Source organism: Artemia franciscana, unplaced genomic scaffold (genome assembly GCF_032884065.1).
Source record: "Artemia franciscana unplaced genomic scaffold, ASM3288406v1 PGA_scaffold_30, whole genome shotgun sequence".
Classification (NCBI taxonomy): Eukaryota; Metazoa; Arthropoda; class Branchiopoda; order Anostraca; family Artemiidae; genus Artemia; species Artemia franciscana.
In genome coordinates, this window is record NW_027062662.1 from 145,111 (window position 1) to 172,420 (window position 27,310).

General features: G+C 34.5%; 1 protein-coding gene and 1 long non-coding RNA gene across 4 annotated transcripts in view; one reads left to right on the forward strand and one right to left on the reverse strand.

Moving 5' to 3' along the window:
- The window catches only part of LOC136041603 (uncharacterized), a 31,387-nt gene extending 23,672 nt beyond the window's left edge, over nt 1-7,715 (reverse strand). Inside the window, exon 1 of the long non-coding RNA XR_010621066.1 lies at nt 7,206-7,715. This is a non-coding gene — a long non-coding RNA (uncharacterized LOC136041603). The remainder of the gene's footprint in view (nt 1-7,205) is intronic.
- Nucleotides 1-27,310, forward strand: part of LOC136041602 (uncharacterized) — a 124,903-nt gene that overhangs the window by 70,413 nt on the left and 27,180 nt on the right. The window contains exon 1 of one of the 3 annotated variants that reach the window (XM_065726309.1): nt 20,020-20,132. The exons of the other annotated variants lie outside the window; for them this stretch is intronic. Coding sequence (XP_065582381.1) covers nt 20,131-20,132 — 2 coding nt within the window. The 5' untranslated portion in view covers nt 20,020-20,130. Of the gene's footprint in view, nt 1-20,019; nt 20,133-27,310 lie in introns of those variants that run through there. 3 annotated transcript variants of the gene reach the window in all.

Sequence of the window (27,310 nt, forward strand, 5' to 3'; positions counted from 1 at the left end):
AAGTAACTGGGCCACTGGGTAGGTGACCCCTCCCACAGAGCCCTGGGACAAGGGCTGTATGTTATGCAATTGGCTCATTGTCTTATATTGTTATCAGGAAAGGGGAGACATATTTGAACTTGGGTGTGCAATAGCCAAAGGATAATTAGGTGAGTTTTTCAGGGAATATTGCGGTGAGAAAATAAATTAATAAAAAATTAAATAAAGAAAAACTTTCTGCCTCCAGGTTGTCAAAAAGTCGCATCTCAGGAAGGCTTAGGGCATTAAGTTATAACTTTTAGGGTAATGATAAGGAAAATTCTCAATTGACTAAAAAGCAATGTTCACAGGTATGAAGGTGGAAATCACAGCGAATGTTGAGGGGAATTTGAACTGAATCAGAACGCAGTATGTGCAGGTTGTCAAAAGAAAGTATCAGCAACAGCTTAGGAGGGGCTTGTAGCATTAAGTTGAAACTTATAGAGTATGTTCTGGGAAATGCTGAACTAACCAAAAGCAACTTTGTTATGGTACTACAATTGCACTTGCTGCTACTACTACTACTACTACTACTACTACTACTACTACTAAACAAATACAACGTAGAGACAATAGGGAAAATTTCAAGACAGTGGAAATTATTTCTGTAGATATTTCGGCCCTATGTCCAAGGGCCGTCTTCAGCACAATACAAGAATAAGATAGAAACTATATATATATATATATATATATATATATATATATATATATATATATATATATATATATATATATATATATATATATATATATATATATATATATATATATATATATATATATATATATATATATATATATATATATATATATATATATATATATATATATATATATATATATATATATATATATATATATATATATATATATATATATATATATATATATATATATATATATATATATATATATATATATATATATATATATATATATATATATATATATATATATATATATATATAAAAGAACTTACATCAAATTGTGAGGATTAAAACTGAATAATTAAAAACACTTTTTAAAACTTTTTTTAAAAATAGCCCTAACATCCTTGCTTCAACGAAGTTCAACCAGGCCTGGCGAAAAGAATGAAATGAGAATATAAGCTCATTCAAACTGAAGAGAATAAAATGATTAGATGCAATTTCTTAAAGCTAATCTTGCTTGTTTAGCAGCCTGTCTCAAAGGCCTTTTCGTAGTTGGTTCAGTACTATTATAAATCGGTAGTATAATGTTTTGTTAGATCATTTTTAATTAAATTTGAGTATAAAGAATTTAATGAGTATTCCCCCAAGTCCCTGTTCAAAGAAATATTATTATTTGTTTTGAGATTAATTTCGATTGATTCTCGAACCACCTGTTTTATTCCCAAATCATTACTAATGAGTGAAGAGTTTTCAAAAAGTATCATGTGGGACGGATTATTAAATATATGCCAACCTAAAGCAGAATCAAAGGATTTGTTGGAACTATTTGAAATTAAGGCCTTGTCTATGTCATTTTTATGCTGTTGTAACCGTTTGTCTAGATTCTGATGGGTCCTGCCGACAAAGTATTTTCCGCCATCACATGGTATTTGATAGACCCCTCTTTGGCAAGTAACTGGGGTCTTATCTTTACCCGAGTTTAAGAAATTGATGATTTTAAAATTATTAGTAAAAACTACGTACAGATTATTTTTTGAGCAAATATTTTTTAATTTTGTTGTGATCTTTGGGATATACGGAAGATAGACAATATTTGAGGGCTTATCAGTAGCCTCACATTGTGAAGTATCTTCTTCGATTTTACAAGAATGTCTTTTTATTATATGGTTAATTATTTTATTGACAAAAGGAATGGGGTATCCATTACCAAAAAGAATATCTCTGATAAAGTTTATTTCTGCATTTATGTATGAATTGGAGCAAATATTCAGGGCACGATCAATGAGGGAAGTTACAACTGCTCTTTTAACTAGTGGGGGGTGATTTGAATTAAAGTGAAGATATCTATTGTTTTGTGTTGGCTTTCGATATAAGGTAAAATCCAGTTCATCAGAATTATGAATTAATACATATAAAAACGGAAGTTTATTTTCAATTTCAACTTCTAGGGTGAACTGCAAATTTTGGTCATAAGTGTTAAGATGATCTAAGAAGCCCCGAAGCTCAGCTTCCCCATAAATCCAAAGTGAAATTACGTCATCCATGTAACGACCCCAATAGACGTGTTTTAAAAAATAAGAATTCAATGCCCAATTCTCAAGATTCTCGACGTAAATATTTGCTAGTAGCCCTGATAAAGGTGCTCCCATGGGTAACCCATTTTTTTGCTGATAAAAAGAATCGCAAAATTGAAAATACATAGAAAACTTATTACAAATTTTAACAAGAGTCATTAAAACTTCACAATCAATTCCTGTCGCTGAAGTCTCGATCAAGTGGTAATTTTCTTCAATTTTGTTTTTTTAATAATTCCTCTGAAATAGTTACATCTATATTTGTATACATTGAAACAATGTCGAAACTACTAACTATTGTGTTTTCTGAAATACTTGTGTTGCTAAGTTTTTTAACCAATTCTGCCGAGTTATGAATGTAGGAATTTTGAGAATACAATAAAGGTTTGAAAGCTGTACAAAGCCATTTTCCAATATTGGCAGCGGGGGCTTAAAAGAATATATATATATATATATATATATATATATATATATATATATATATATATATATATATATATATATATATATATATTATATATATATATATATATATATATATATATATATATATATATATATATATATATATATATATATATATATATATATATATATATATATATATATAGTTTCTCTCTTATTCTTGTATTGTGCTGAAGACGGCCCTTGGACATAGGGCCGAAATATCTACAGAAATAATTTCCACTGTCTTGAAATTTTCCCTATTGTCTCTACGTTGTATTTGTTTATTATGGAAAGGCAGTGTGGTCTTCGTCGCTATTTACTACTACTACTCTTACTATTACTGCAACTACTACTGCTACCGCTTATTATTACTGCTGCTACTGCTGCTACTACTACTATTACCAGTACTACTACTACCACTACCACTACTACTACTACTACTACTACTACTACTACTACTACTACTACTACTACTACTACTACTACTACTACTACTACTACTACTACTACTACTACTACTACTACTACTACTACTACTACTACTACTACTACTACTACTACTACTACTACTACTACTACTAGTACTACTACTACTACTACTACTACTACTACTACTACTACTACTACTACTGCTACTACTACTACTACAACTACTACAACTAATACTCTTACTACTGTTGCTAAAACTACTTTTAAAAATAAGGGTAGGATGACAATTTCACGAAACGGCTTAAGACAGCTTAGGGTATTAAGTTTTATACTCTCAGGGTATGTTGAGGTGGATGTTGAAAAATATTAACAGAAAGCGCTACAAACACACTACCACTAATTCTACTGCTACTAATACGACTTTTTCTACTACTTGGGCTAAGGGTATTAAGGTGTAAGGATATCAAGGTGTATGTATTTCAGTAATATTTTAGCAACGATTTTGAGCATTAAGTTGGAACTTTCAGGATACGACGAGGGAGATGGTTAACTAACTAAAAGGTTTTACCTCCATACTACTTCTGTTATTGATGCTAATGATATTAAGGTGAAAGTTATAGGAATGTTTTGAGGGTGTTTCAACTAGATCTAGAAACACTATGTGCATGTAGGTCTCCAAAAAGGAATATAAGCAATATAATAGGAACAGCATAGAGTATTAAGTTGAGACTATTGGGGTATGGTGCGGATATGTTGAAATAACAAGAAAGAGACAATATGAAAACTACTAGTGTTACTATTACTAGTACTACTATTGTTATTACTACTACAACTCCCAATGCTTCTACTATTACTTCTGCTGCTAATACTGCTACTATGACTAATGCTAAGAGTATCAAGTGAAGGGAATGTTGAAAGGGATGTTGAGCTCAATCAAAAGAGAATATGTTGATCTTTGAGCCAACCAAAAGACGCAAGAGATACATATTACTACTACTGTTACTTTTACTGCTATCCCTTGTACTACTACTAGCGATAAGGCTATTAAGAAGAAATATTAAGGAAATCCTGAGGAGGGTTATGAGTTAAATTGAAAGATGCAATTTGTATGCAGGTTCTTAAAAGGGTGTATCAGCAATATCCCAGGAATTTCTTGAAAAATTAAGCTCAAAGTTTCAAGGAATTTTGAGTCGGATGTTGAACTAATAAACAGGCACTACGTACATGCTACTACTGCTAATACTAGTAGTAACAGTACTATTGCTGCTGCTACTACTATTACTAAGCTAATGGTATTAATGAGTAACTTTCATAGACTATTCAGGGGATTGTTTGACTATATTGAAAGACTTGTACACTCAGGTTATCAGCAAAACGTGTGAAAAATATCTCAGAAACGGCTTAAAGTATTAAGTATAAATTTATCAGGGCATGATGAGAAGATGTTAAACTAACCAAAAAGGGACACCTTAAATACCTCTACTGTTAGTGCTATTAATGGTACTACTGGTAACACTACTACTACTCCCCTTTCCCTTACTAGAACTTCTTCTACTATAACTATTATAATTGTTGATGCTAAGGCTATTAGGTAAAACTTCCAGGAAATGGGAAGGGCAATGCTGGACTTAATCAAAACGCACTATGTATATGCAGGTTGTCAAAAGGGCGCATCAGCATTATCTAAGGAACGACTTAGAGCACTAAGGTGATGATTTCGGTGCATTTTGAGCTACATACTGAACCAAATCAAAACGTATTATATACGAGTAGGTCAATTACATAGGTGGGGTACGTTAAGACTGGAATTAGAGTCTAAAGTAGAAAATTCCAAGGAAAGTTTACGTTGGTACAAAAATAAAACTGCAAAAATGTGGAATTTGCTATTTTTGCCCAGAAGAAAGATCATGGATGCGTGTTTATTTGTTTTTTTTCTTGTTTTTTTTTCCAGGGGTGATAGTATTAAAATAATGGTCCTAGAAGGCTGAGTTAGGGTGTATTTGAATGTAAATTAAATGTTATGCTGCCTTTTTAATAAAAAAAATTAATTAGAAAATTAATTGAAAAAAATTCCACACAATAAATTTGTCAAACAGTTCGTGGTAACGAACTGTAGTAAGGAGCGACCTGGCTCAATAGTAACCACAACTCTAAAAAATGAAATTTTGATACCAATACCTACATCAAAAGAATCGTATTTTAATGCTGATTTTAAATATATAAGTTTCATCAAGTTTAGTCTTACCCATCAAAATTTACGAGCCTGAGAAAATTTGCGTTATTTTAGAAAATAGGGGGAAACGCCCCCTTGAAGTCATAGAATCTTAACGAATCACACCATCAGATTCAGCGTATCAGAGAACCCTACTGTAGAAGTTTCAAGCTCCTATATACAAAAATGTGGAATTTTGTATTTTTTGCCAGAAGGCAGATCACGGATGCGTGTTTATTTGTTTTTTTGTTTTTTTTCCCCAGGGGTGATCGTATCGACCCAGTTGTCCTAGAATGTTGCCAGAGGGCTCATTCTAACGGAAATGAAAAGTTCTAATGCCCTTTTTAAGTGACCGAAAAAATTGGAGGGCACATAGGCCCCCTCCCACGCTAATTATTTTACCAAAGTCAACGGATCAAAATTTTGAGATAGCCATTTTATTCAGCGTAGTCGAAAAACCTTATAACTATGTCTTTGGGGACGACTTACTCCCCCACAGTCCCCATGGGAGGGGCAACAAGTTACAAACTTTGACCAATGCTTACATATAGTAATGGTTATTGGGAAGTATACAGGCGTTTTCAGGAGGATTTTTTTGGCTGGGGGAGGGGTTGAGAAGAGGGGGATATGCTGGGGGAACTTTCCATCGATAATTTGTCATGGGGGAAGAAAATCTCCATGAAGGGAGCGCAGGATTTACTAGCATTATTTAAAAACACAATGAAAAAATAAATATGAAAAAATCTTTCAGCTGGAAGTAAGGAACAGCATTAAAACTTAAAACAAACAGAAATTATTACCCATTTGAGGGGCTCACCTCCTCCTAATACCTCGCTCCTTACGTTAAAGTATTTTTAGTAATTTCAACTATTTATTCTACGGCTTTTGTGATTCTGGGGTCATTCTTAATGAATTGGGACAAAATTTAAGCTTTAGTGTAAAGAGCGAGGATCTGACAAGGGGGCGAACCCCCTCATATATTTCATAAAAATATGAGAATACAAAAGTTCTTTACGTAAGCTAATTTATAAGTTACGTAAATCTTTTACTAATAAAAATATTCGTAAAAAATTAAAAGTTCCAGTTGCCTTTTTAATTAACCAAAAAATCGGAGGGCAACTAGGCTACCTCCCCCGCTCTTTTTTTCTCAAAATCATTCGATCAAAATTATGAGAAAGCCAATAGCCAAAAAAAAAAAAAAATGCAAATTTCGTTTTAATTATTCCTCTGCGGAGAGCCAAAATCAAAACATGCATTGATTCAAAAACGTTCAGAAATTAAATAAAAAAAACTTTTTTTTTTTAACTGAAAGTAAGGAGCGACATTAAAACTTAAAACGAACAGAAATTACTTCGTATATGAAAGAGGCTGCTTCCTCATCAACGCCCCGCTCTTTACGCTAAAGTTTTTTACTGTTTTAAAAAGAAGAATTGAGAGACAGAGTCAAACTTTAGCGTAAAGAGCGGGGCGTTGATGAGGAAGCAGCCTCTTTCATATACGAAGTAATTTCTGTTCGTTTTAAGTTTTAATGTCGCTCCTTACTTTCAGTTAAAAAACTTGTTTTTTTTTATTTAATCAAAGGAAAAGAGCCACGTTAAAGCCAAGCCGAGCAAAAACAAAGTCAAATAGTTCTTGAAGCGCAAAATAATCATAAATCACGATTAACAAACAAGTGAAACCTAAAACAAACAGAAATTTGTTTTCTGTTTCGACTGCAACTACGGCAGCTAACCTGACTAGTTGCTGCTGTGACTTTTTGCAACTGTGGAAACTTGCAAGTTCGATAACTTGTGACTGTTACAGATTGTGACTGCAGATATTTACAACTGTGGACTGCTTGTAACTTTGAGTGTGACTAATTATGAGACTACTTACAGCCAGAACCAGTTTCTTTCTGTGAGTACATGTGGCTTTGATTGCGGCTGCCTGTGACTGTGAGTTCTTGGTACTGCGACATCTCAAATGTTTGTCTTTTATAACGTTAATAGATACAAAATTGTTGAAACTTTCTGGAATAAATATTATTATATATCAAACTGTCACGGTATATTTCATTATTCTTTTCGTTAGTTTTCATGGTAATTTCTTTTTTTTTGTGTGCGTTTATGATAAATAACTAACAAACGCCTGAGAATAAAATTGCTTCTAGTCAATTGCAAATGTGGTTCAATCCCGCTTTCTGGGGCTATAATAAAGAAAGGTTGAGATGGCTAGGCCACGTTCTATGGATGAAGGATGACAGATTACCGAAGAATGTCCTTTTTGGCCAACCGTCTGGGGCTACACGAAAGCAGGTCGTCCTTGTCTGGGTTGGGAGGATGTCATAAATAAAGATTTAAAGGAAATGGGAACTTCTTGGGAGGGTGTAAGGAGGGAGGCTTTAAATAGATTAGGTTGGAGGAGGAGCGTGCGTAGCTGTGTTGGCCTCAGGCGGCTTGGTGCTGCAGTGAGTTATTAGTAGTAGTAGTAGTAGTGATCCTTAGGGTATCCTTAGGATCAGTATCCTTAGGGTTTTAGGGGACCCATGTTTAAACATTCCCCCTTTTCCAAAAAAACAACCCTATCTAAGAATTATGACAATTTGTGTAACTCACAGCCCTTTCCCCGGGGACTTAGGGAGCTATTTCATCCCTGAAGGCATAGTAATTGGCCCTGTTGACTATATTGCTTAAAATAGCGTTAGCTAATTTCGATCGCAGATCACTGGGAGAGGGCAGCAAAAAGGGCCATCTGTTAAATGTCCTTGTCTCATTCCAGTGTCTTATTATTGCATGTGTTTTAAGGTTTTATAACAGTCCAGCGTTTATTATTGTATTGTGTAACCCACTAAGAGCCAAGCTTCTTGGGCCAAGCAACCATTTTTACGTTTGTAATTGTTTTTTGACTATTAACAAATGATTGATTCATTGAATGATTGAGGGGGCTGGCTTTCCGCCAATCACTTCTGGCTCTTAAAAAAGGGAAACAGAATTTCCGTATTCAATCAAAAGTGCCCCTTCACTCTTTACTTTACTACTACGCTACCTATGATTTATTGTATATACCCGGTGTTATGTACTGTTAATATGTAAAATGTAAAATGCCAAAATATATTTCAAATTTTGGGCCAGTAGATTGATTAAAAGCCATTTTTTCTTTTGTATAGGATTTAAAACAGTGCGCAGAACAAAAAATGTTGATCTACAACATTTCGTATCAAACAGTTTGCGGTAACGAACTGCAGTAAGGAGCGACCCGGCTCAATAGCAAACAAAACTCTAAACAACTGAATTTTGATACTAAGAGATACATTAAAAGAATCGGATTTCTATGCTGATTTTCAATATATAAGTTTCATCCAATTTGGTCTTACTCATCAAAAGTCACGAGCCTGAGAAAATTCGCCTTATTTTGGAAAATAGGGAGACATAGCCCCTGAAAGTCACAGAATATTAACGAAAATCACATCATCGCATTCAGCGTATTGGAGAACCCTATTGTAGAAGTTTCAAGCTCCTATCTACATAAATGTGAAAATTCGTATTTTTTGCCAGAAGATCGATCACGGGTGCGTCAACCATGTGGTCCTCGAATGTCGCAAGAGGGCTCATCCTAACAGAAATTAAAAGTTATAGTGCCCTTTTTAAGTGACCAAAAAATTGGAGGGCACATAAAAATTGGAGTGTGGGAGGAAACCTCCCACACTCAATTTTTTCCCAAAGTCAATAAATCATTAATTTTGAGATAGCCATTTTTTTCAGAATAGTCAAGAAACATAATAACTATGTCTTTGGGGATGACTTACTCCCCCTCAGTCCCTGGGGGAGGGGCTGCAAGTTACAAACTTTGACCAGTGTTCACATACAGGAACGGTTATTGGGAAGTGTACAGATTTGTTCAGGGAAATTATGTTGGTTGGGGGCTTAAGGGTAGAGGGCTACGATGGAGCATCTTTCCTTGGAGGAATTTGTCATGCGGGAAGAGAATTCAATGAAGGGGGCGCAGGATTTTCTAGCATTATTACGAAAAAACAGTGAAAAAAAAATATGAAAAAGTTTTTTTCTACGAAAGTAAGGAGAAGCATTAAAACTTAAAACAAACAGAAATTATTACACATATGAGGGTTCTTCTCCTCCTCAATACCTCGCTCTTTACGCTAAAGTATTTTTAGTAATTTCAACTATTTGTTCTACGGCCTTTGTGATTCAGGGGTCATTCTTAAAGAATTGGGACATAATTTAACCTTTAGCGTAATGAGCGAGTTATTAACGAGGGGACAAACCCCCTCATATACATAAAAAAAATATACGAATATAGAAGTTTGTTAAGTAAGTTAATTCTTAAGTTACGTATACTTTTTACTAAGAAAAATGTTCGTTAAAAATTAAAAGTTCTAGTTGTCCTGTTTCAGTAACTGAAAAATTGGAGAGCAACTAGGCCTCCTCCCCCGCCCCGTTTTTCTCAAAATCCTCTGATTAAAAGTAAGAGAAAACCATTTAGCCAAAAGAAAAAAGAATTAATATGCAAATAATTGCATACTATATATGCAATATATTACATATGCATATACTATATATGCAAATAATATTATTGTGCAAATTTCACCTGAATTATTTATGGGTGGAGAGCCAAAATCAAACATGTATTAATTCAAAAACGTTCAGTAATTAAATAAAAAACAAGCTTTTTAACTGAAAGTAAGTAGCGACATTAAAACTTAAAACAAACAGAAATTACTCCCGTGTATGAAAGGGGTTGTTCCCTTCCTCAACACCCCGCTCTTTACGCTAAAGTTTTTTACCGTTTAATAAAGTAGGATTGAGAGAAAGAGTTGAAATTTAGCGTAAAGAGCGAGGTGTTGAGAAGGGAACAGCCCCTTTCATACACGGAGTATTTTCTGTTCGTTTTAAGTTTTAATGTCGCTCTTTACTTTCATTTAAAAAAAAACTCCCTTTTTTATTTAATCTCTAGAAGCAGCGGTACATTGCAAAGAAGAAAAACATAATATTCTGTTTTGATAGTAGCCACGCGAAATAAAGTTTTTCAACAGTATACTTGTAACTTAAGGATATTTTTATATCATGGGCAATGCTATGGAACTGCCTCTAGTAAAGAGCAACAAAATAAGATAAATTATATTAAATAGACATTAAAATGAATAATCAGGTTAAACTTAAAACGAACACAAATTACTAAGAAAAGTGAAGAGTAGAGTTTCTGCTTCCAACCCTCGCCTCTAGGCCTTCTGTAGGCTAACACATTATTCTCACTTTACTGAAAAATAAATACATTTCAAACAGCTTGTTTCAATAGTTACGGCATTGAAAAATCAAAATTAATATATGATAGAATCTTAAATTGCTGATACTTCCAGGAATTGAGATTATGACGAAGACCACACTGCCTATCCATAATACAAATATTGGCTGAACTTTTTGTTAACAAGTAATGATGTCAAAGCTATTTAAAAAAACGGATTTTTAACCAAGAACTTTTATTGTAAGTGTATTTTGTGTTATTTTTTATCATTTTTTTTTGCTGATGACGGCCCTTAGATACAGGGCCGAAATATTCAAATAGATTTTTTCATTCACTGTCTTGGGGGAAAAAAAGTCCACGTTATTTTTTCTTCTGTATTTGAATTGAGATTATTTTCTGATTAAATATTCAAACCCCTCCTCTGGCTACGACCCTGGTAAACAGTAATCAAACAGTTCGTGGTAACGAACTGTAGTAAGGAGCGACCCGGCTCAATAGTAACCAAAACTCTAAAAAATGGAATTTTGATACCAATAGCTATATCAAAAGAATTGCATTTTAATGCTGGTTTTAAATATATAAGTTTCATCAAGTTTAGTCTTACCCATCAAAAGTTACGAGCCTGAGAAAATTTGCGTTATTTTAGAAAATAGGGGGAAACACCCCCTAAAAGTCATAGAATCTTAACGAAAATCACACCATCAGATTCAGCGTATCAGAGAACCCTATTGTAGAAGTTTCGAGCTCCTATCTACAAAAATGTGGAATTTTGCATTTTTTGCCAGAAGGCAGATCACGGATGCGTGTTTATTTGTTTTTTTGTTTTTTTGTTTTTTTTTTTCCCCAGGGGTGATCGTATCGACCCAGTTGTCCTAGAATGTTGCAAGAGGGCTCATTCTAACGGAAATGAAAAGTTCTAGTGCCCTTTTTAAGTGACCAAAAAAATTGGAGGGCACCTAGGCCCCCTCCCACGCTAATTATTTTCCCAAAGTCAACGGATCAAAATTCTGAGATAGCCATTTTATTCAGCGTAGTCGAAAAACCTTATAACTATGTCTTTGGGGACGACTTACTCCCCCACAGTCCCCGTGGGAGGGGCAACAAGTTACAAACTTTGACCTGTGCTTACATATAGTAATGGTTATTGGGAAGTATACAGGCGTTTTCAGGAGGATTTTTTTGGTTGGGGGGAGGGGTTGAGAAGAGGGGGATATGCTGGGGGAACTTTCCATCGAGAATTTGTCATGGGAAAAGAAAACTTCCATGAAGGGAGAGCAGGATTTACTAGCATTATTTAAAAAAATAAATAAAAAATAAATGTGAAAAAGCTTTTTCAGCTGGAAGTAAGGAACAACAATAAAACTTAAAACAAACAGAAATTATTACCCATATAAGGGGCTCACCTCCTTATGATACCTAGCTCTTTACGCTAAAGTATTTTTAGTAATTTCAACTATTTATTCTACGGCTTTTGTGATTCAGGGGTCATTCTTAATGAATTGGGATAAAATTTAAGCTTTAGTGTAAAGAGCGAGGTACTGACGATGGGGCGAATCCCCTCATATATGTAATAAAAACATGAGAATACAAAAGTTCTTTACGTAAGCTAATTTATAAGCTACGTAAATCTTTTACCAATAAAAAGATTCGTAAAAAATTAAAAGTTCTAGTTGCCTTTTTAATTAACCAAAAAATCGGAGGGCAACTAGGCTTCTCCCCCGCTCTTTTTTTCTCAAAATCATTCGATCAAAATTATGAGAAAGCCATTTAGCCCCCCCCCCCCCAAAAAAAAAATATGCAAATTTCGTTTTGATTATTCCTCTGCGGAGAGCCAAAATCAAAACATGCATTGATTCAAAAACGTTCAGAAATTAAATTAAAAAAAACAAGTTTTTTCACTTGAAAGTAAGGAGTGACATCAAAACTTAAAACGCACAGAAATTACTTCGTATATGAAAGATGCTGCTTCCTCATCAACGCCCCGCTCTTTACGCTAAAGTTTGACTCTTTCTCTCAATTCTTCTTTCTAAAACAGTAAAAAACTTTAGCGTAAAGAGCGGGGCGTTGATGAGGAAGCAGCCTCTTTCATATACGAAGTAAAATTTAAGCTTTAGTGTAAAGAGCGAGGTACTGACGATGGGGCGAATCCCCTCATATATGTAATAAAAACATGAGAATACAAAAGTTCTTTACGTAAGCTAATTTATAAGCTACGTAAATCTTTTACCAATAAAAAGATTCGTAAAAAATTAAAAGTTCTAGTTGCCTTTTTAATTAACAAAAAAATCGGAGGGCAACTAGGCTTCTCCCCCGCTCTTTTTTTCTCAAAATCATTCGATCAAAATTATGAGAAAGCCATTTAGCCCCCCCCCCCAAAAAAAAAATATGCAAATTTCGTTTTGATTATTCCTCTGCGGAGAGCCAAAATCAAAACATGCATTGATTCAAAAACGTTCAGAAATTAAATTAAAAAAAACAAGTTTTTTCAACTGAAAGTAAGGAGTGACATCAAAACTTAAAACGCACAGAAATTACTTCGTATATGAAAGAGGCTGCTTCCTCATCAACGCCCCGCTCTTTACGCTAAAGTTTGACTCTTTCTCTCAATTCTTCTTTCTAAAACAGTAAAAAACTTTAGCGTAAAGAGCGGGGCGTTGATGAGGAAGCAGCCTCTTTCATATACGAAGTAATTTCTGTGCGTTTTAAGTTTTGATGTCACTCCTTACTTTCAGTTGAAAAAACTTGTTTTTTTTATTTAATAAACCGGCTAAACCAAGGCTGATTTTTGAACACGGAACTGTATGGCACCAGTATTACTACTTGTTTTTGATGTATCGCTGTTCATTGGGATTTAATTTAGCCGATGTTCCTGCTAATCTTATATTTAAATTAAGTAATATTGAGAGAGATAAGCTAAACATGACTAAATGAGTCAAAAGGTGAATAATCGTAAATACCACAAAAATAAATTAAAACATAATCATATAGCCTCTAAGCAAATGAATTTAATACTCTAAAAAAGTTTGCTCGTATTATAAACAAATAAATATTGAAAATATGTTTATATAATTGTGTTTAACAAAATATAATTTTGAATTTCAACACTAACATACATTTAAATGAAAAGTTTTAAAACAGTACAAAGGTATAAAATATTTTGAAAGTAAAATATTTTTAGAAGATGTAAACGCAAAACTGAAAAAAAAGTTAATTTAGTTAATCAGTTTACAAACTTTCGAACACAACTAATATTTAAGCAAGAAGTAGCAAGAAAACAAGTGCAATTTGGAGATTATTTTAGCACGAGAAACAGTGTTCACATAAAAATGTGAAAAGAAACATTTTCTTTTTCTAGTCTAATATTTTGTTACCATCCAACTATAAAAATTTTCAAATGTGTTTTCGTCATTACAAAAATTACATTTTCGGGTCGTCTGGATTTTTCACTCCGCATTACTTAACCCCAAATATTTGATGACCCAAACTTAAAAGGCCAGCCATTTTTCTCTCCGTGTATAAGGGATAACTTGATTGGCTAACTAAAAAAGTTCATAGAAATAAACCAATGGAATAAGCCAAGCAGTCTTTTAAAGCGATGACAAAAATGTCTCCCTTTCTCTTCTATTCTAGGCTTGGAACTTTGCCGAATACAAGCCGTACAATCAAGGTATTTTAAAAGGTAGTATAGTTATTATAAGGTAGCTTTTCATTTGCTCTACTGCAACAAATAATGAAAAAGCTCCATTTCCTCTAGTTTCCAGTCTGTCTAACGGTTATATCCAGTGCCAAATTTTAGATGTTGTGTACAGCTAACGTATTAAAGTTAAACGTGTTAAATTTAACGTGTTGAAAATATTAAAATATTGAACAAATATTAAACAGATTAACCGAACACCCTGTAGTACATATTAAACATTCACTAGTACATAAACATTCAGTAGTACATATTAAACAGTCACTACCCTTACAGTCGTTCTTGGGCATTGCCCCAACGTAAAAAAACTTAAATAACGTCGTTACAGCAAAAACAATTTGGATTTTATTTAACGGAGAATTTATTTCCAAATTTATTTCCAGGAGCATCCCACATACCAATAGAAACTATACCAATACAAGTTGCATAAACTTCATTGGAATAAGCAAGTTATTATTAAAGGGTGGGGATGTGTTCCCCCTGTTTTTGATGAGCTAGTGTTTCAATAACGCACAAGCATTAAAAGTAAAAGTTTCATATCAAACTGTAAAAGTTTGATATGGGGTATTATGTATACTACTACTACCACTACTAATACTACTACTGCTGCTTCTGCTATTAACAAATCACTGCATCACTCGGCCACCTGATGCTAACAGAAAATTGACAAGGTTATACATAGAATTAAAAAAAAAATCAGAAAAAACTTGTTTTTCTACATTGATTGCAAAAATGACAAGGGAATTGCTGCAAGAAATTTGTAAGCTCCCCTGAATCTTTCCGGGGGAGGAGGGGGGTATGTACAGAATCGATAACTTTCTTATAATATTTCCTCGTAATATTGATCAAAATTTTGAAAAAGGTGTTGGTGGTCCAATATGATTTATTTTCAGACATCGGCTTGTTCCTTTCTGTTGTAGTCAACCTACATATTAGTTAGACGTATTTAGACAGGGTACGGCCAAAAAGGTTAGAATCCACATGGCAAAAGAGCACATTTACTGAAGATCTCCATATTAGGAAGTGAAATTTGGGTAAACCCAGATTCAAACAGGTTTGATTAAGAGGGATTCCCCGACTATTACAGTTAGATTCGAATGGCATAACTATGTCTCTTGATAAACCAGTTCTTTGGCTCACTTCGTTCTCTGGGTCACAGAGTTCAGGTTTTGTAACATACGTTTATTGCTAGAAAAATTTTATTTCCAAATTTATTTCTAGGAGCATCCCATATTTCAATAAAAAGTATACCAAGGCGAGTTGCATAAACTTCATTAGAAACAAAGTTTAAAGTAACATTCAGTCACAATACACATAAGATATCAACATAATAAACAAATAGTAACATATCAAAAGTATTAAATTAAACGTATCAAAACATTAAAATATTGAACAAATATTGAACGTGTTAACCGAACACCCTGTAGTACATATTAAATATTATATCAATATAATAGTATAATAAAAATTTTATTGTAATAGAAATAATATTAAATAAGAAGGAGTGTTTTATTCATAATGACTTAAAATTTGACAAAAAAAAGGCTCAAAAAGAAGAAGATATCGGAAAATGTGGTAAACATTTTGTTTTCCTGGCAGTCACTACCCTCATAGTAGTTCTTGGGCATTGCCCCGACGGAAAAAATTTAAATAACGTCGTTACAGCGAATACACCATGAGACATACAAGATTTACGCTGCTTGGGTAGCGTGAAGGGCTGCAGCAACTATTGGTTGGCCACCAAAAGAGCTGCTGAAGCCTCAATTGTTTGGTTTCTTATCATCCCTTAAACTCTGCAATTGTCATCAACTCAACGTTTTATAATAGTTTGCACTAAGAGTAAATTTTCTGAAAAAAAAATATGAAAACTTTTTACAGACGATTTGAAAATTTGCAGTTTCTGCTAACATAAAATAACTTCCATGCTTTTTAAATCGAATCAATGCAGCATGGGTTTTTAACTTCAAAATAAAACACACCATTGTTTGTCTAAGATTTATTTGATTAAAAGAACAATTTGATTCTGTCTATCACCAAATGATTACCTTAAAAGATTTAATAATATTTGCTAAACTTGAAATAGGTATATATAATGCTTTAATTCTTTATAATAGTTCAGTAATCCCTTGCAAGAAGACAAACATTCCGAACCCAAGATATATACAAATGATTAAAGCTACTACTACTACTACTAACAACAACTCACTGCAGCATCAGGCCGTCTCAGACCAGCCCACCTACAAAAACTCCTCCTCCGCCCAGTCTATTTAAAATGTCCCTCTTTGCAACCTCCCAAGAATTTCCAGTTTCCTTAAAGTAGTTCCTTAAGACCTCCTCCCACCCAAGGTTCTAGTGGTTAGGAGATTTGTGCTTTCGAAGAATCATAGATTACCAAAGATCGTTCTTTCCAGCCCACCATCTAGAGACATATGAAAAGCAGGTTGACCCAACCTTTCTCTCATTACAGCCTTAGAAAGTGGAATAAAACCACATTTCTCGTAGAGCTACCTGTTTTAAATACGGTGAGTCAGACGGGTACTCAAAACAACCCGGAGATAATTCTTCTGGAAAAGTCTAACAAATCTTCCTCCGTGTTTCTTGTTGTGTTTCTCTTTTTACCTCTCTTTTCTGATTGTATCCTATTTTGTTGGCTACTTCGTCAACATTTTCATCCATTTTAAGTCCTGAATTACGAGAAAATACAGAAACTTAAAATTTCAGCAGTAAAACATGTAAATTCAATATAAACTGATACAACAGGAATATATAAAGCATGTAGTACATTTATCCCTCTTGAGGGAAGAGTGACTTTAAAGCAAATGAGTTTGATACGAGAAAAAGGAAAAGTGAGTATTTCTGATTTTTTTTTAAGTAGCTATATCTTTTTTTGGAGGGGGTCTTTATTTATGCACCCCACCTGTTCTTAAATATTATCCTGATCAAACATTTCACGGTAAAGAACTGCAAGTAACGAGAGACACGGCTCAATAGTGAGCGAAACTCTAAAAAACGGAATATCAACATCAATAAATATATTAAAAAAAACGGCATATTCTGTTGATTCCAAATATTTAATTTTTTTAAGCCTATTGTTATTCATAAAGGGCTATGAGTGAGATAAAATATGCTGATTTTTGAAATGGGGAAACAATCCCTAAAACTTCACAAAATATTAATGAAAATTGTACCATCAGACTTAGCGTATACGAGCGTAAAACTCTACTGTATAGGTTTTCAGCTCCTATCTACAAAAATCAGAAATTGTGTATTTTTTTTGTCAGAAGACAGACTACGGATGCTTGTGCATTTTTTGTTTGTTTTTTTCCCTAGGGGTGAATGTATCAAACCAATAGACCTAGAATATGAAAAGAATACTCATTTGAACGGAAACAAAAAGTCCTAGTGACCTTTTTAAGTTACAGAAAAAATTGGAGAGAAACTAGTCCTCCTCCCAAGCCCCTTTTCTTCAAAATTTCCCGATCAAAATTTGAGATTGCCACTTTGTTTATCATGTTTTAAAAGCCCAAATATCATGCCTGATAGTAGACCCTCCCCCAGCCTCTGGGGATACGTCTTGAAGTTATAAAACTTCATATTGCTTACGTATAGTTTTTGTTATTGGGAAGAGTGCAGACATTTTTCGGATGGAGGGTGGATTTTTTGCTTAGGATGGGTTGCCATGGAGACAATTTTCAGCATGAAGGGAAATTTCTGGGAGTGAAGTTTCCAGGGGAAATATTTCACTAGGGAGATTTCATAAAATTCTCATAAGAAATCATTTTTATTTGTCTCACTTTGTATTTTCCTATTCACTTTTGCATGTGGAGATATTCTGGGGTAATTTGCGGAGGAAAATGTTTTGCGTGTTCGGATTCCCAGGAAATAATACACACAGAATAAGGGATTTCTGCAGTGATAGAAAAACGATTAGAACCTAAATTATTTTTCAAATGAATACTAAGGAGAATCTTTCAGACTAAATTTCTTGGGAGATGCTTTGCAGAGGAGGGAAGAATTTTCAGCGGTAGGAATTATCCTGGAGAAGTCTTCTTTCTGGAGAAGTCTTTCTTAGAACAACTTCTTTCAACTGATAATGAGGAGCAACATTAAAACTCAAAACGAACACAAATTATACCGTATATAAAGGGCTGTACCCTCCCAAATACCTTGTTCTTATCGCTAAAGTTTGAGTTTTTGTTCTAACTTTTTATGAACGACTCCTGAAATATAAGGTCAGTGAAATATAATTTCTGTTCGTTTTGAGTTTTATTGTTGCTGCTTACTTTCAGCTGAAAAAGACTTTTTATTTTTTGCTTTGGAAAGATTTTCTGTTGAGAGTAGAAATACCACTGTGGACTTGTCCGAAAACAACAACTATAGCTCATTAACTTGAGTTTCTTTTTGTGTTTCTTTTGTGGAGCTAAATAAGTGAGATACCAGCGAAATATTCTATAGCTTTTCACGGTATAGACTTGATATTTTATGCCATAAACCACTAAACCTACTGGTAATAACTCTCCACAGCACCAAACCGCCTGAATCCCAAATAGCTGCGCAAGCTCTTCCTCCATCCAAACCTATTCAAAGCCTCCCTCTTCCAGGAATTTTGCATTTCCCTTCAATCTTTCTTCAAGAAATTCCCCCCAACCTTAGACAACCTGCTTTTCATTTAGCCCCAGACGGTTGGCTGACAAGGACAATGTTTGGCAATCTGTGATCGTTCATCTCTATAACATACCCTAGCCATCTCAATATTTCTTTCTTTAACAAACAGTTCGTGGTAACGAACTGTAGTAAGGAGCGACCCGGCTCAATAGTAACCAAAACTAAAACCCTAAAAAACGGAATATTGATATCAATATTTACATCAAAAGAATTGCATTTTAATACTGATTTTAAATATATATGTTTCATCAAGTTTAATCCAACCCATCAAAAGTTACCAGTCTGAGAAAATTTGCACTATTTTAGAAAATAGGGAGACCCCCTAAAATGTATAGAATCTTAACGAAAATCACACCATCAGATTCAGTGAATCAGAGAACTCTAACGTACAAGTTTCAAGCTCCTATCTACAAAAATGTGGAATTTTGTACTGTTTGCCAGAAGACAAATCACGGATGCATGTTTATTTGTTGTTTTTTTTCCCAGGGGTGATCGTATCGACCCAGTGGTCCTAGAATTTTGCAAGAGGACTCATTTGAAAGGAAATGAAAAGTTCTAGTGGCCATTTAAATGACCAAAAAAATTGGAGGGCACCTAGGCCTCTTTCCACGCTGGCAGTGCCTGCCATTGTAAATTTAGTTTATTCAAAAATATTGCAAAAACTAAGATCAGCCTGCATAATTCAAGGCAAGCATCCACAGAAACAAGTCAGCTTTTTTAGTTTATCTTTGCCTTTAGGTTGCTAGATGGAATATTTCTCAGTTTTCACAGTAATTTTCATTTTATTTGAGAAAACTACCTCCAACTTTTCCCCTCCCTTAACCCTCAAGGATTTTGACGAAATTACACCACTGTTTAGGTCTTGACTTTTCTTCTTTTTTTATATGTTACTGAGTGGCTATCAGGAAAATCCAAGAATTGTGTACTTTTTATTGCAATTTTTTGTTCAAATTTTCCTTAACGGGTAATGACCACCAAATTTAATAGTTTTATTTTAATTGAAGAGTATCAAATCAAGGCATAAATGTCTAAGGAAAAAAGCTCTTCAAGATTTTACCATAAGACGCATCTCTTCTTTATTAATTAATTGTTCGCGTGTATTTGTGTCTGGGCGGAGTTAAGTAGAATAACCGAGGGTCTATATGTATATATGGTTCCATCGCAATCAGTAATCAAAAGTGGAATTGTGGCCTAAGAGTTATAATGTAAGTAGCTTTGGTTTGCTATTTAACTCCTTCTGAAAGAGTATTTTGCAACAACATTTATCTGTGGGAATCTATTAGTTACTTTGAATGGTAAAAATTTAGTTTTAACAGCATTTTCGACTTTTAAATGCTATTTCGTATTTAATCGAGACTTAAATAAGTATACCGATCAACGCCAAAATTCATTACTATGTTACCTCTAGTTGCCCCCCTCCATAATGTGGATATTTTTTTATATATCCCCTGCCACTTGAATAACCGGATATGGACCCTCTTGCCCCCTGTCCCCAATAGCAATGCTGGAGATTTGCCTTTACTTACTAAGGCATGAGAGGGAGACAAGGAAGATGGGGTTATGCTCCAGTTAAAGATTTTAGCCATGAAGTTTACAATAATACTCTTATTATTGTTCTGAGCCTTTCCACCCTAGAAAGGTTCGTTATATAGCATATATTTACTATGTTTGATATATTGATTAAAAGTGTGTTATCTCCCACCCAGATAAAGGAATATAGTAACTACCCATCATTGCCAGACGTCCACTTTTGGACAAATTTTCATCATTTGCATAAGGAGTGTGTAAATCATTATAATGCTTTGGATTGTATTTGTTGCGTGATGCGGAAACTGCGTTAACAAATATTTTGAAGATCATTCGTTTCCTGTCTGGCAACGCATTTCTGCCACTAGAACTAAGATTATCCCTTCATCATAGTGAAAACCTAAGAGGGAAGCTTAAAAAATGGTAATATCAACGTGCTTTCAAGTTAGCCTCTCAAAATTACTTTCAAAGTCTTTTTGGCTTACGGATTGTATTGTTGTTTGTTAAAGTAATAACCACACCAAAGTTTTAATAGAGGATTATAAGTATTATTTAACTATTTGCAATATCATTTTCAAACATTTTTTAAAATCAGTTTTTCATTTACCTTGTTAATTTTCATTCACAATTATTTCCAAATTCAGCAGATATTTATTTTAAAACAAAAACAAAAGTACAGCCTCCAAATACTTTGGAGATTACATTTTTTGTATAATCATTTCATAAAGATAAAAATACAAATCCTTGATCCCTCCCTTCCACATTTTCGTGAACTGGCGCCCTTAATATCATTTTCAAAGATATTAATTTCAATTACAGTTTTAATGGATTTTGCACGACTAAGGTCTAATGTCTAAGGATCCTATTTACGTGGATTAGCCTACACATCTTCAAAAACTTGTGTAAATATGCGAGGTGCCGCAAACTCTTGCAGTCTTCAGTGAACTATATACTCCGAAGAATTTTGTTTTGATAAAATGTTCTTTGTGTTTAAAATATTCTTTATGTCATTTTCTTTACAATAGGATGCAACACAACATGGAAATAGAAAGAATATGTAAAAAAATATGTAAAGATATATAAAAAATATGTAAAATGTAAATATATATTTATAAAAATGAAAAAATATAAAAAATATAAAAAATATATATATATATAAATATATAAAAAATATGCATATATAAAAATTTAAAAATATGTAATTGAAAAAATATTAAAAATATGTAATAATAATATCCATTTATAAAAAAAATAGAAATCTGCTTCACAGGCACACACATCATAAGAAAATTGAATGCCTGCTGAGGGTAACAGCATCCAAAGATTGTCTTTACCATAGATTTAAACTATTTGTCTATGCTAAATCTTCTTTTAAAATTATGGTTTTCAGCTGAAATTATACAAAAAAAGATTGGGCTCGCAAGAAAATGTCATCTTCTTTACCTCAGAGCTCTGAAGATGTTAAACATCCCCTTATGATATTGTTATAAAACTATTCTTTGCCTATACTGTTATTTATTTTATATAAAAGTATTACGGTACTTTTTCGAGGTACATTGTCAATAGTGCCGGCCCTATGGTTTCAAAGGCAGCCAAAGGGGGTATACTATTGGAGCTGCTAACGTCTCATGACGTTATGAAGAACTTCTTGATCTTACGCAATACTATAGTACAATTGGTTGCTATGTAATGGTAAAATACACCTGTATGCTACGTAATAGGGGATCGTTTGTTAAATTATGCAAATGTTTTGTTCAAGATTTCTTTGGTTGTTATGCAATATGGCACTCCATTGGGGAACCCTCAAGACGCCAGGCCCTAGGAACCAATTCCAACAGGGCCCTTAGCAGTCAATTCCAACGAGGCCACTAGCAAGTAATTCCAACGGGCCCCACTAGCAACTAATCCCAACGGGGCCCTAGCAACCAATTCCAAAGGAGGACCTAGCGAGCAATTTCACTGGGACTCTAGCATCCAATTCCATCGGGCCCTTAGCATCCAATTTTACTTAGAACCTAGCATCCAGCGAAGATGCCCAATAGTTAAGCAGGGAACCCCCGGCTGTAACTGATAATGACGTAATCTCGCCTGGCTTGCTTCTTAAGGACCTCTGGGGAACCCCACTTGTAACTGAGGATATCAGACAAGTGGGTGTTACGTAATGTAGTGCCCACGTGAGTGTTATGTAGTGGTGGTGCAAAGGTGGAATTTTATGTAATGACAGTGCACACGTGGGATGTTAAATAACTCTCTAAGAGATTATTTTTGAGATTTTATCAACTTTAGGAATCGAATGTAAGACCAGATACTTCCCCAATGACCAGACCAGAGCCTTAAATAGCTTGATCAACAAACTATTCATAAAATGTTGATTCGGCAAATATCTTCTACGTGTTAGGCTATTTCCCGTCCAAAGACTTCACTGTAAAATTCCTAGAACGATCAAATGGATCGCGTGTTTGCAAACCATTCCACTTGAGAGCGCGCAAGCATCGCAATGATACATTGACTATTGATCAATTATGTGCACTTACTTGTTAAAACATGGTTTAGGGAATATCATCTGAGCAATAATATCTTGGCTTGTTCTTATGATATTTTTACTAATGGACGGTTTTACTCTATCAGAATTTGAAGACCCTATCAGAGATAAATTAAAACAAAGGGTACCCTTACGTCTAGAATATGGTATACCTTCATATATATTCAAAAAAGTCTATCTTTTCTTCTCTGCAACACATAATTTTAAAGTTATATTGGAGGCAATCTTGAACAAACACACCTATGTACATAGGCTAAAAGATGCATTAATTGCATTAGTGAAACATATTGAAGATTCATCCTGTAAAAAAAATATAAGGAATTAAGGCTCTTTTGCACATACACATTCTATTAAAAAACAAATGTATAAGCATTACTAAAACACTGTACTCTTAGGGCACTGAAATCAATGTTATACAGGAAGTTTAAAACATTAAATGGACATTTAAAAGAAATAGAATTTGAAACATTTCTTGAATGTTTCATTCAATTTATTTATCCTGTTTTTGTAAAAATTACCTGTTCCTTCACACTCCTGTGGTACATAATGCTATTTTTAAGGTATTCTCAGGTATTTTCATGATAAAAATATACCTGAAATAAATTGATTCGTGTTTTTGAGAACCACCCTTCTTTGCATTTTAGATGTGATTTTAAAGTTTCAACAGCGCCCCTTAGCCCTAGAAAAACATTTTTTGTATTGTAATATGTTTTGTCTTTAATTTTACATTTCTGTATTGTTTAAAAAGGACATAAAATTTAAAACATTTCTTGAATAAGCCTTCCCCTATCACTCCTAAGGCATATTCAAGTATTGTCATGAGAAAAATATATTCTGTTAATTCTCAGCCTGTGACACCCTGTGACTGGCTGGCACAAGGTAATATCTGCTTATATTGTCAAACCTAGATTATGTTTCAAGCATTCTATTGGAAAAATGTCCATTTACACAATAATTGTTCGTTTAAACTTATTGAAAATTTCCAATAGTCTTTCTTCTGATGACTCCTGTTAATTGAGCCCAGTGTGGCACAATGTACCCAATCGATATACCTTCTGGCGCACATTATAACCCCAAAGTATTTTCAAATTTTTTCCACAAAAATATGGCACATGACACCCTTTGGAGCGCATTATCACTCATAGGACATTTTTCAGGAATTTTCCTGCAAAAAATTCCTTTTACACAAGAATTGATGATTTAAAATTAATAATAAATCCCGGATAGCGTTACTACCGAAGACACCTGGCAATTTAGGCCAGCGTGCACAAAGTACACACTCAATGGTACCCTGTGGCGCATATTATAACACCTAAGGCATTTTAACTTTTTTCCAACAAAAATATGGCACACTTCACCCTCTGGAGTGCATTGTCACACATAAGACATTTTTCAGGCATTTTGCTGCAGAAATATCCGTTTACACTAGAATCGATAATTTAAAATTAATGACAAATCCCCGATAGCGTTTCATCTGATGACTTTGGCAACTGAGGCCAGTGTGGTTCAATGTATCCACTGGATGGCACCCTCTAGCACACACTATTAGATCTAAGGTATTTTTCCCCTTTTTCCTACAAAAATAACCTTATAAACTAAAAATGACCGTTTAGACATGATGGAAAATTCCCATGGCTCCACCAAATCCAATTCCAGTCCCACCTATCCCAGTTCCAGATTCGGTTTCGGTACCAACACTAATGCGTGGTAGATTATGCGACGGTAGATAGTTTGTCGTACGTTTTCATTCAGTATTATTTCTACATTGGAAGGATAAAATTTAGATATTAATTAAAAGATGTGGATAAAGTATTTCAAGAAAGTTTGTTTTCATGATAAAGTCAACGTAACACTGAATGTTGACAAACAAGGATGCTTGAAATATGAAACAAGCATTAATGGGGCTCTTACTGGAAATATATACTTGTTTTGTCGTAAAAGTGAGGAGGTAATTTGCTTTGGAATTCCCAAACATTACCATCATCAAAATGGTGGATATACCAAAGTAATATTTCTAGAGATGATAGTGCTCCAAGAGCATGCAAACCTAATACTTTCAGTTGATGATGAATGCCAACTTCTTGCTTATGATGCTGGTAACTCATTACAGGTTGATAGGTCCTTTTACCATCTTTCTGGTATTAGCATTCAAATGAAGACAAGAAGAAGACAAACCTACTTCAGTACCAGTTTCATATATAGTATATCTTATCTATGTACCGAAACTGCAAATTATGTAAACATAATGTCATAAAATGAATTGATGAAAAACAAACCACCGGCAAACGTTACTAGTACCATCAATAGTTTACCAAAAGAATGTCTGATGTATGAAGAATGTATGATGAAATGTATGGTGAGATTGTTAAAGGCTATGTATGAACCCAAATTGGATATCTGCCATGTCAATAGAGAACATAATGAAGTATTTTATGGATTGGGTTCAAAGAATTCATTTTTTATGAGGATATTCTAGATGTCATTTTGTCAATACAAATATTTCATTCCATTACTTTTGTCTCCATTTATTTTAGAGTACGAAAGCAACTCCAACGTTTGGAATGTTTATTCAGAAGTTGGAGTTTCAAAAAAGGGAATTTTCTAAGAGAAAGATACTACTACCACACTCATAGGGGACCTACTAAAGTCAGAGATAGGTTGACAGGATTTATACCGAAGTCTAAGAGAGATGGGTAGGATGTTTTCTTCCAAAGTCCAAACATAGTGACAGGCAAACACGTGGTCAGACCCCTGGGTACAGAAAGGGACAAAACACCCAGTTACAAACACCCAGTTACATGCACAAACACAGAGATAGACACACGGAGACAGGCAGACAAACTCTGACACACAGAGGCACCGTGAGGAAGAGAAACAAAAACACAGACACACAAGAAAATAAAGTCTGGGAACAGAGAGACAAAAACAACAGGAAGACACAATGTATGCCGAACAGACACATGCACAGACACACAAGAAAATAAAGTCCGATGAACAGGCTTGCAAACAGATTAAGAGACAGGCAAACAGACGCTCAGACACACAAGCACAGAGAGATACAGAAACACGCACAAAGTCAGGCACACTTTCACACAGAGACAGGCAAACACCCATTCAGAACCATGGGAACAGAGAGACAAAAACAACAGGAAGACACAATATCTGCCGCACGGACACATACAAACAGGCAGTCGAAGCCATGGGCACAGAGAGAGTGAGAGAGAGAGTGATAAAAACACATACAAGCACATAAAGTCAGACACACAGGGATACAGAGACAGGCAAACAGATGCTGAGACACATAGGTAGGTAGAGAGAAAGACAAAACAACTACTCGCAAGTACACAAAGTCAGAAAAACAGGCACTCAAACAGATGCAGAGACGGGCAAACAGGCACTAAGACACACAAATGCAGAGAGAGACATAAACACACAAAAGTGCAAAAAGTCACACACACAAGCACACAGATATAAGCAGATAGACGCTCAGACACACAGGCACAGACAGAGCAAAAACACGGGAAAACACACATACAGACACACAGGCATGCAAACAGACGCATAGATAGGCAAATAGACACTCAGACACACCGACACAGAGAGAGACAAAAACACTCACAAACACACGAAGTCAGACACAAAGGCACACACAGAGACAGGCAAACAGCCACTGAGACACACAGGCACAAAAAAGACAAAACACACACAAAAACACAAAAATTCAGACACTCAGGCTCATAGAGACAAGTAAGCAGACTCTCAGACACACAGGCATATATAGAGAGGGAAAAACACCCACAAACACACAAAGTGAGACTCACAGGCATGCAAACAGACCAAGAGACTGGTTGACAGATCCTCAGACACACATACAAGCACAAAAAGAGACAGAAACACACACAAAGTGAGGCACACTTTCACACAAAGACAGGCAAACAGACAGTCAGACAGATTTCCAGAGAGAAAGAAAAACATACAAGAACACACAATGTTTGCCGCACAGAAACATGCAAACAAGCAGTCAAAGCCATGGACACAGAGAGAGAGAGAAAGAGAGAGAGGGGGGGATAGAGAGAGAAAAAAACACATAAAAACACACAGAATCAGACACACGAAGACAACAGGACAGACAAAGGGATAAAAACACAAACACACAAACGCAGAGTCAGTTACATATGCTCAGAGAGAGAGAGAGACAAAAAACATAAAAACACAGAGTCAGAGACAAGAAAGCACAAAGACAGAGAAAGAAACAAAAAATCCAGATAAACTCAAAGAGTCAGACATACAGGCACAAAAAGAAAGAAAAAACAA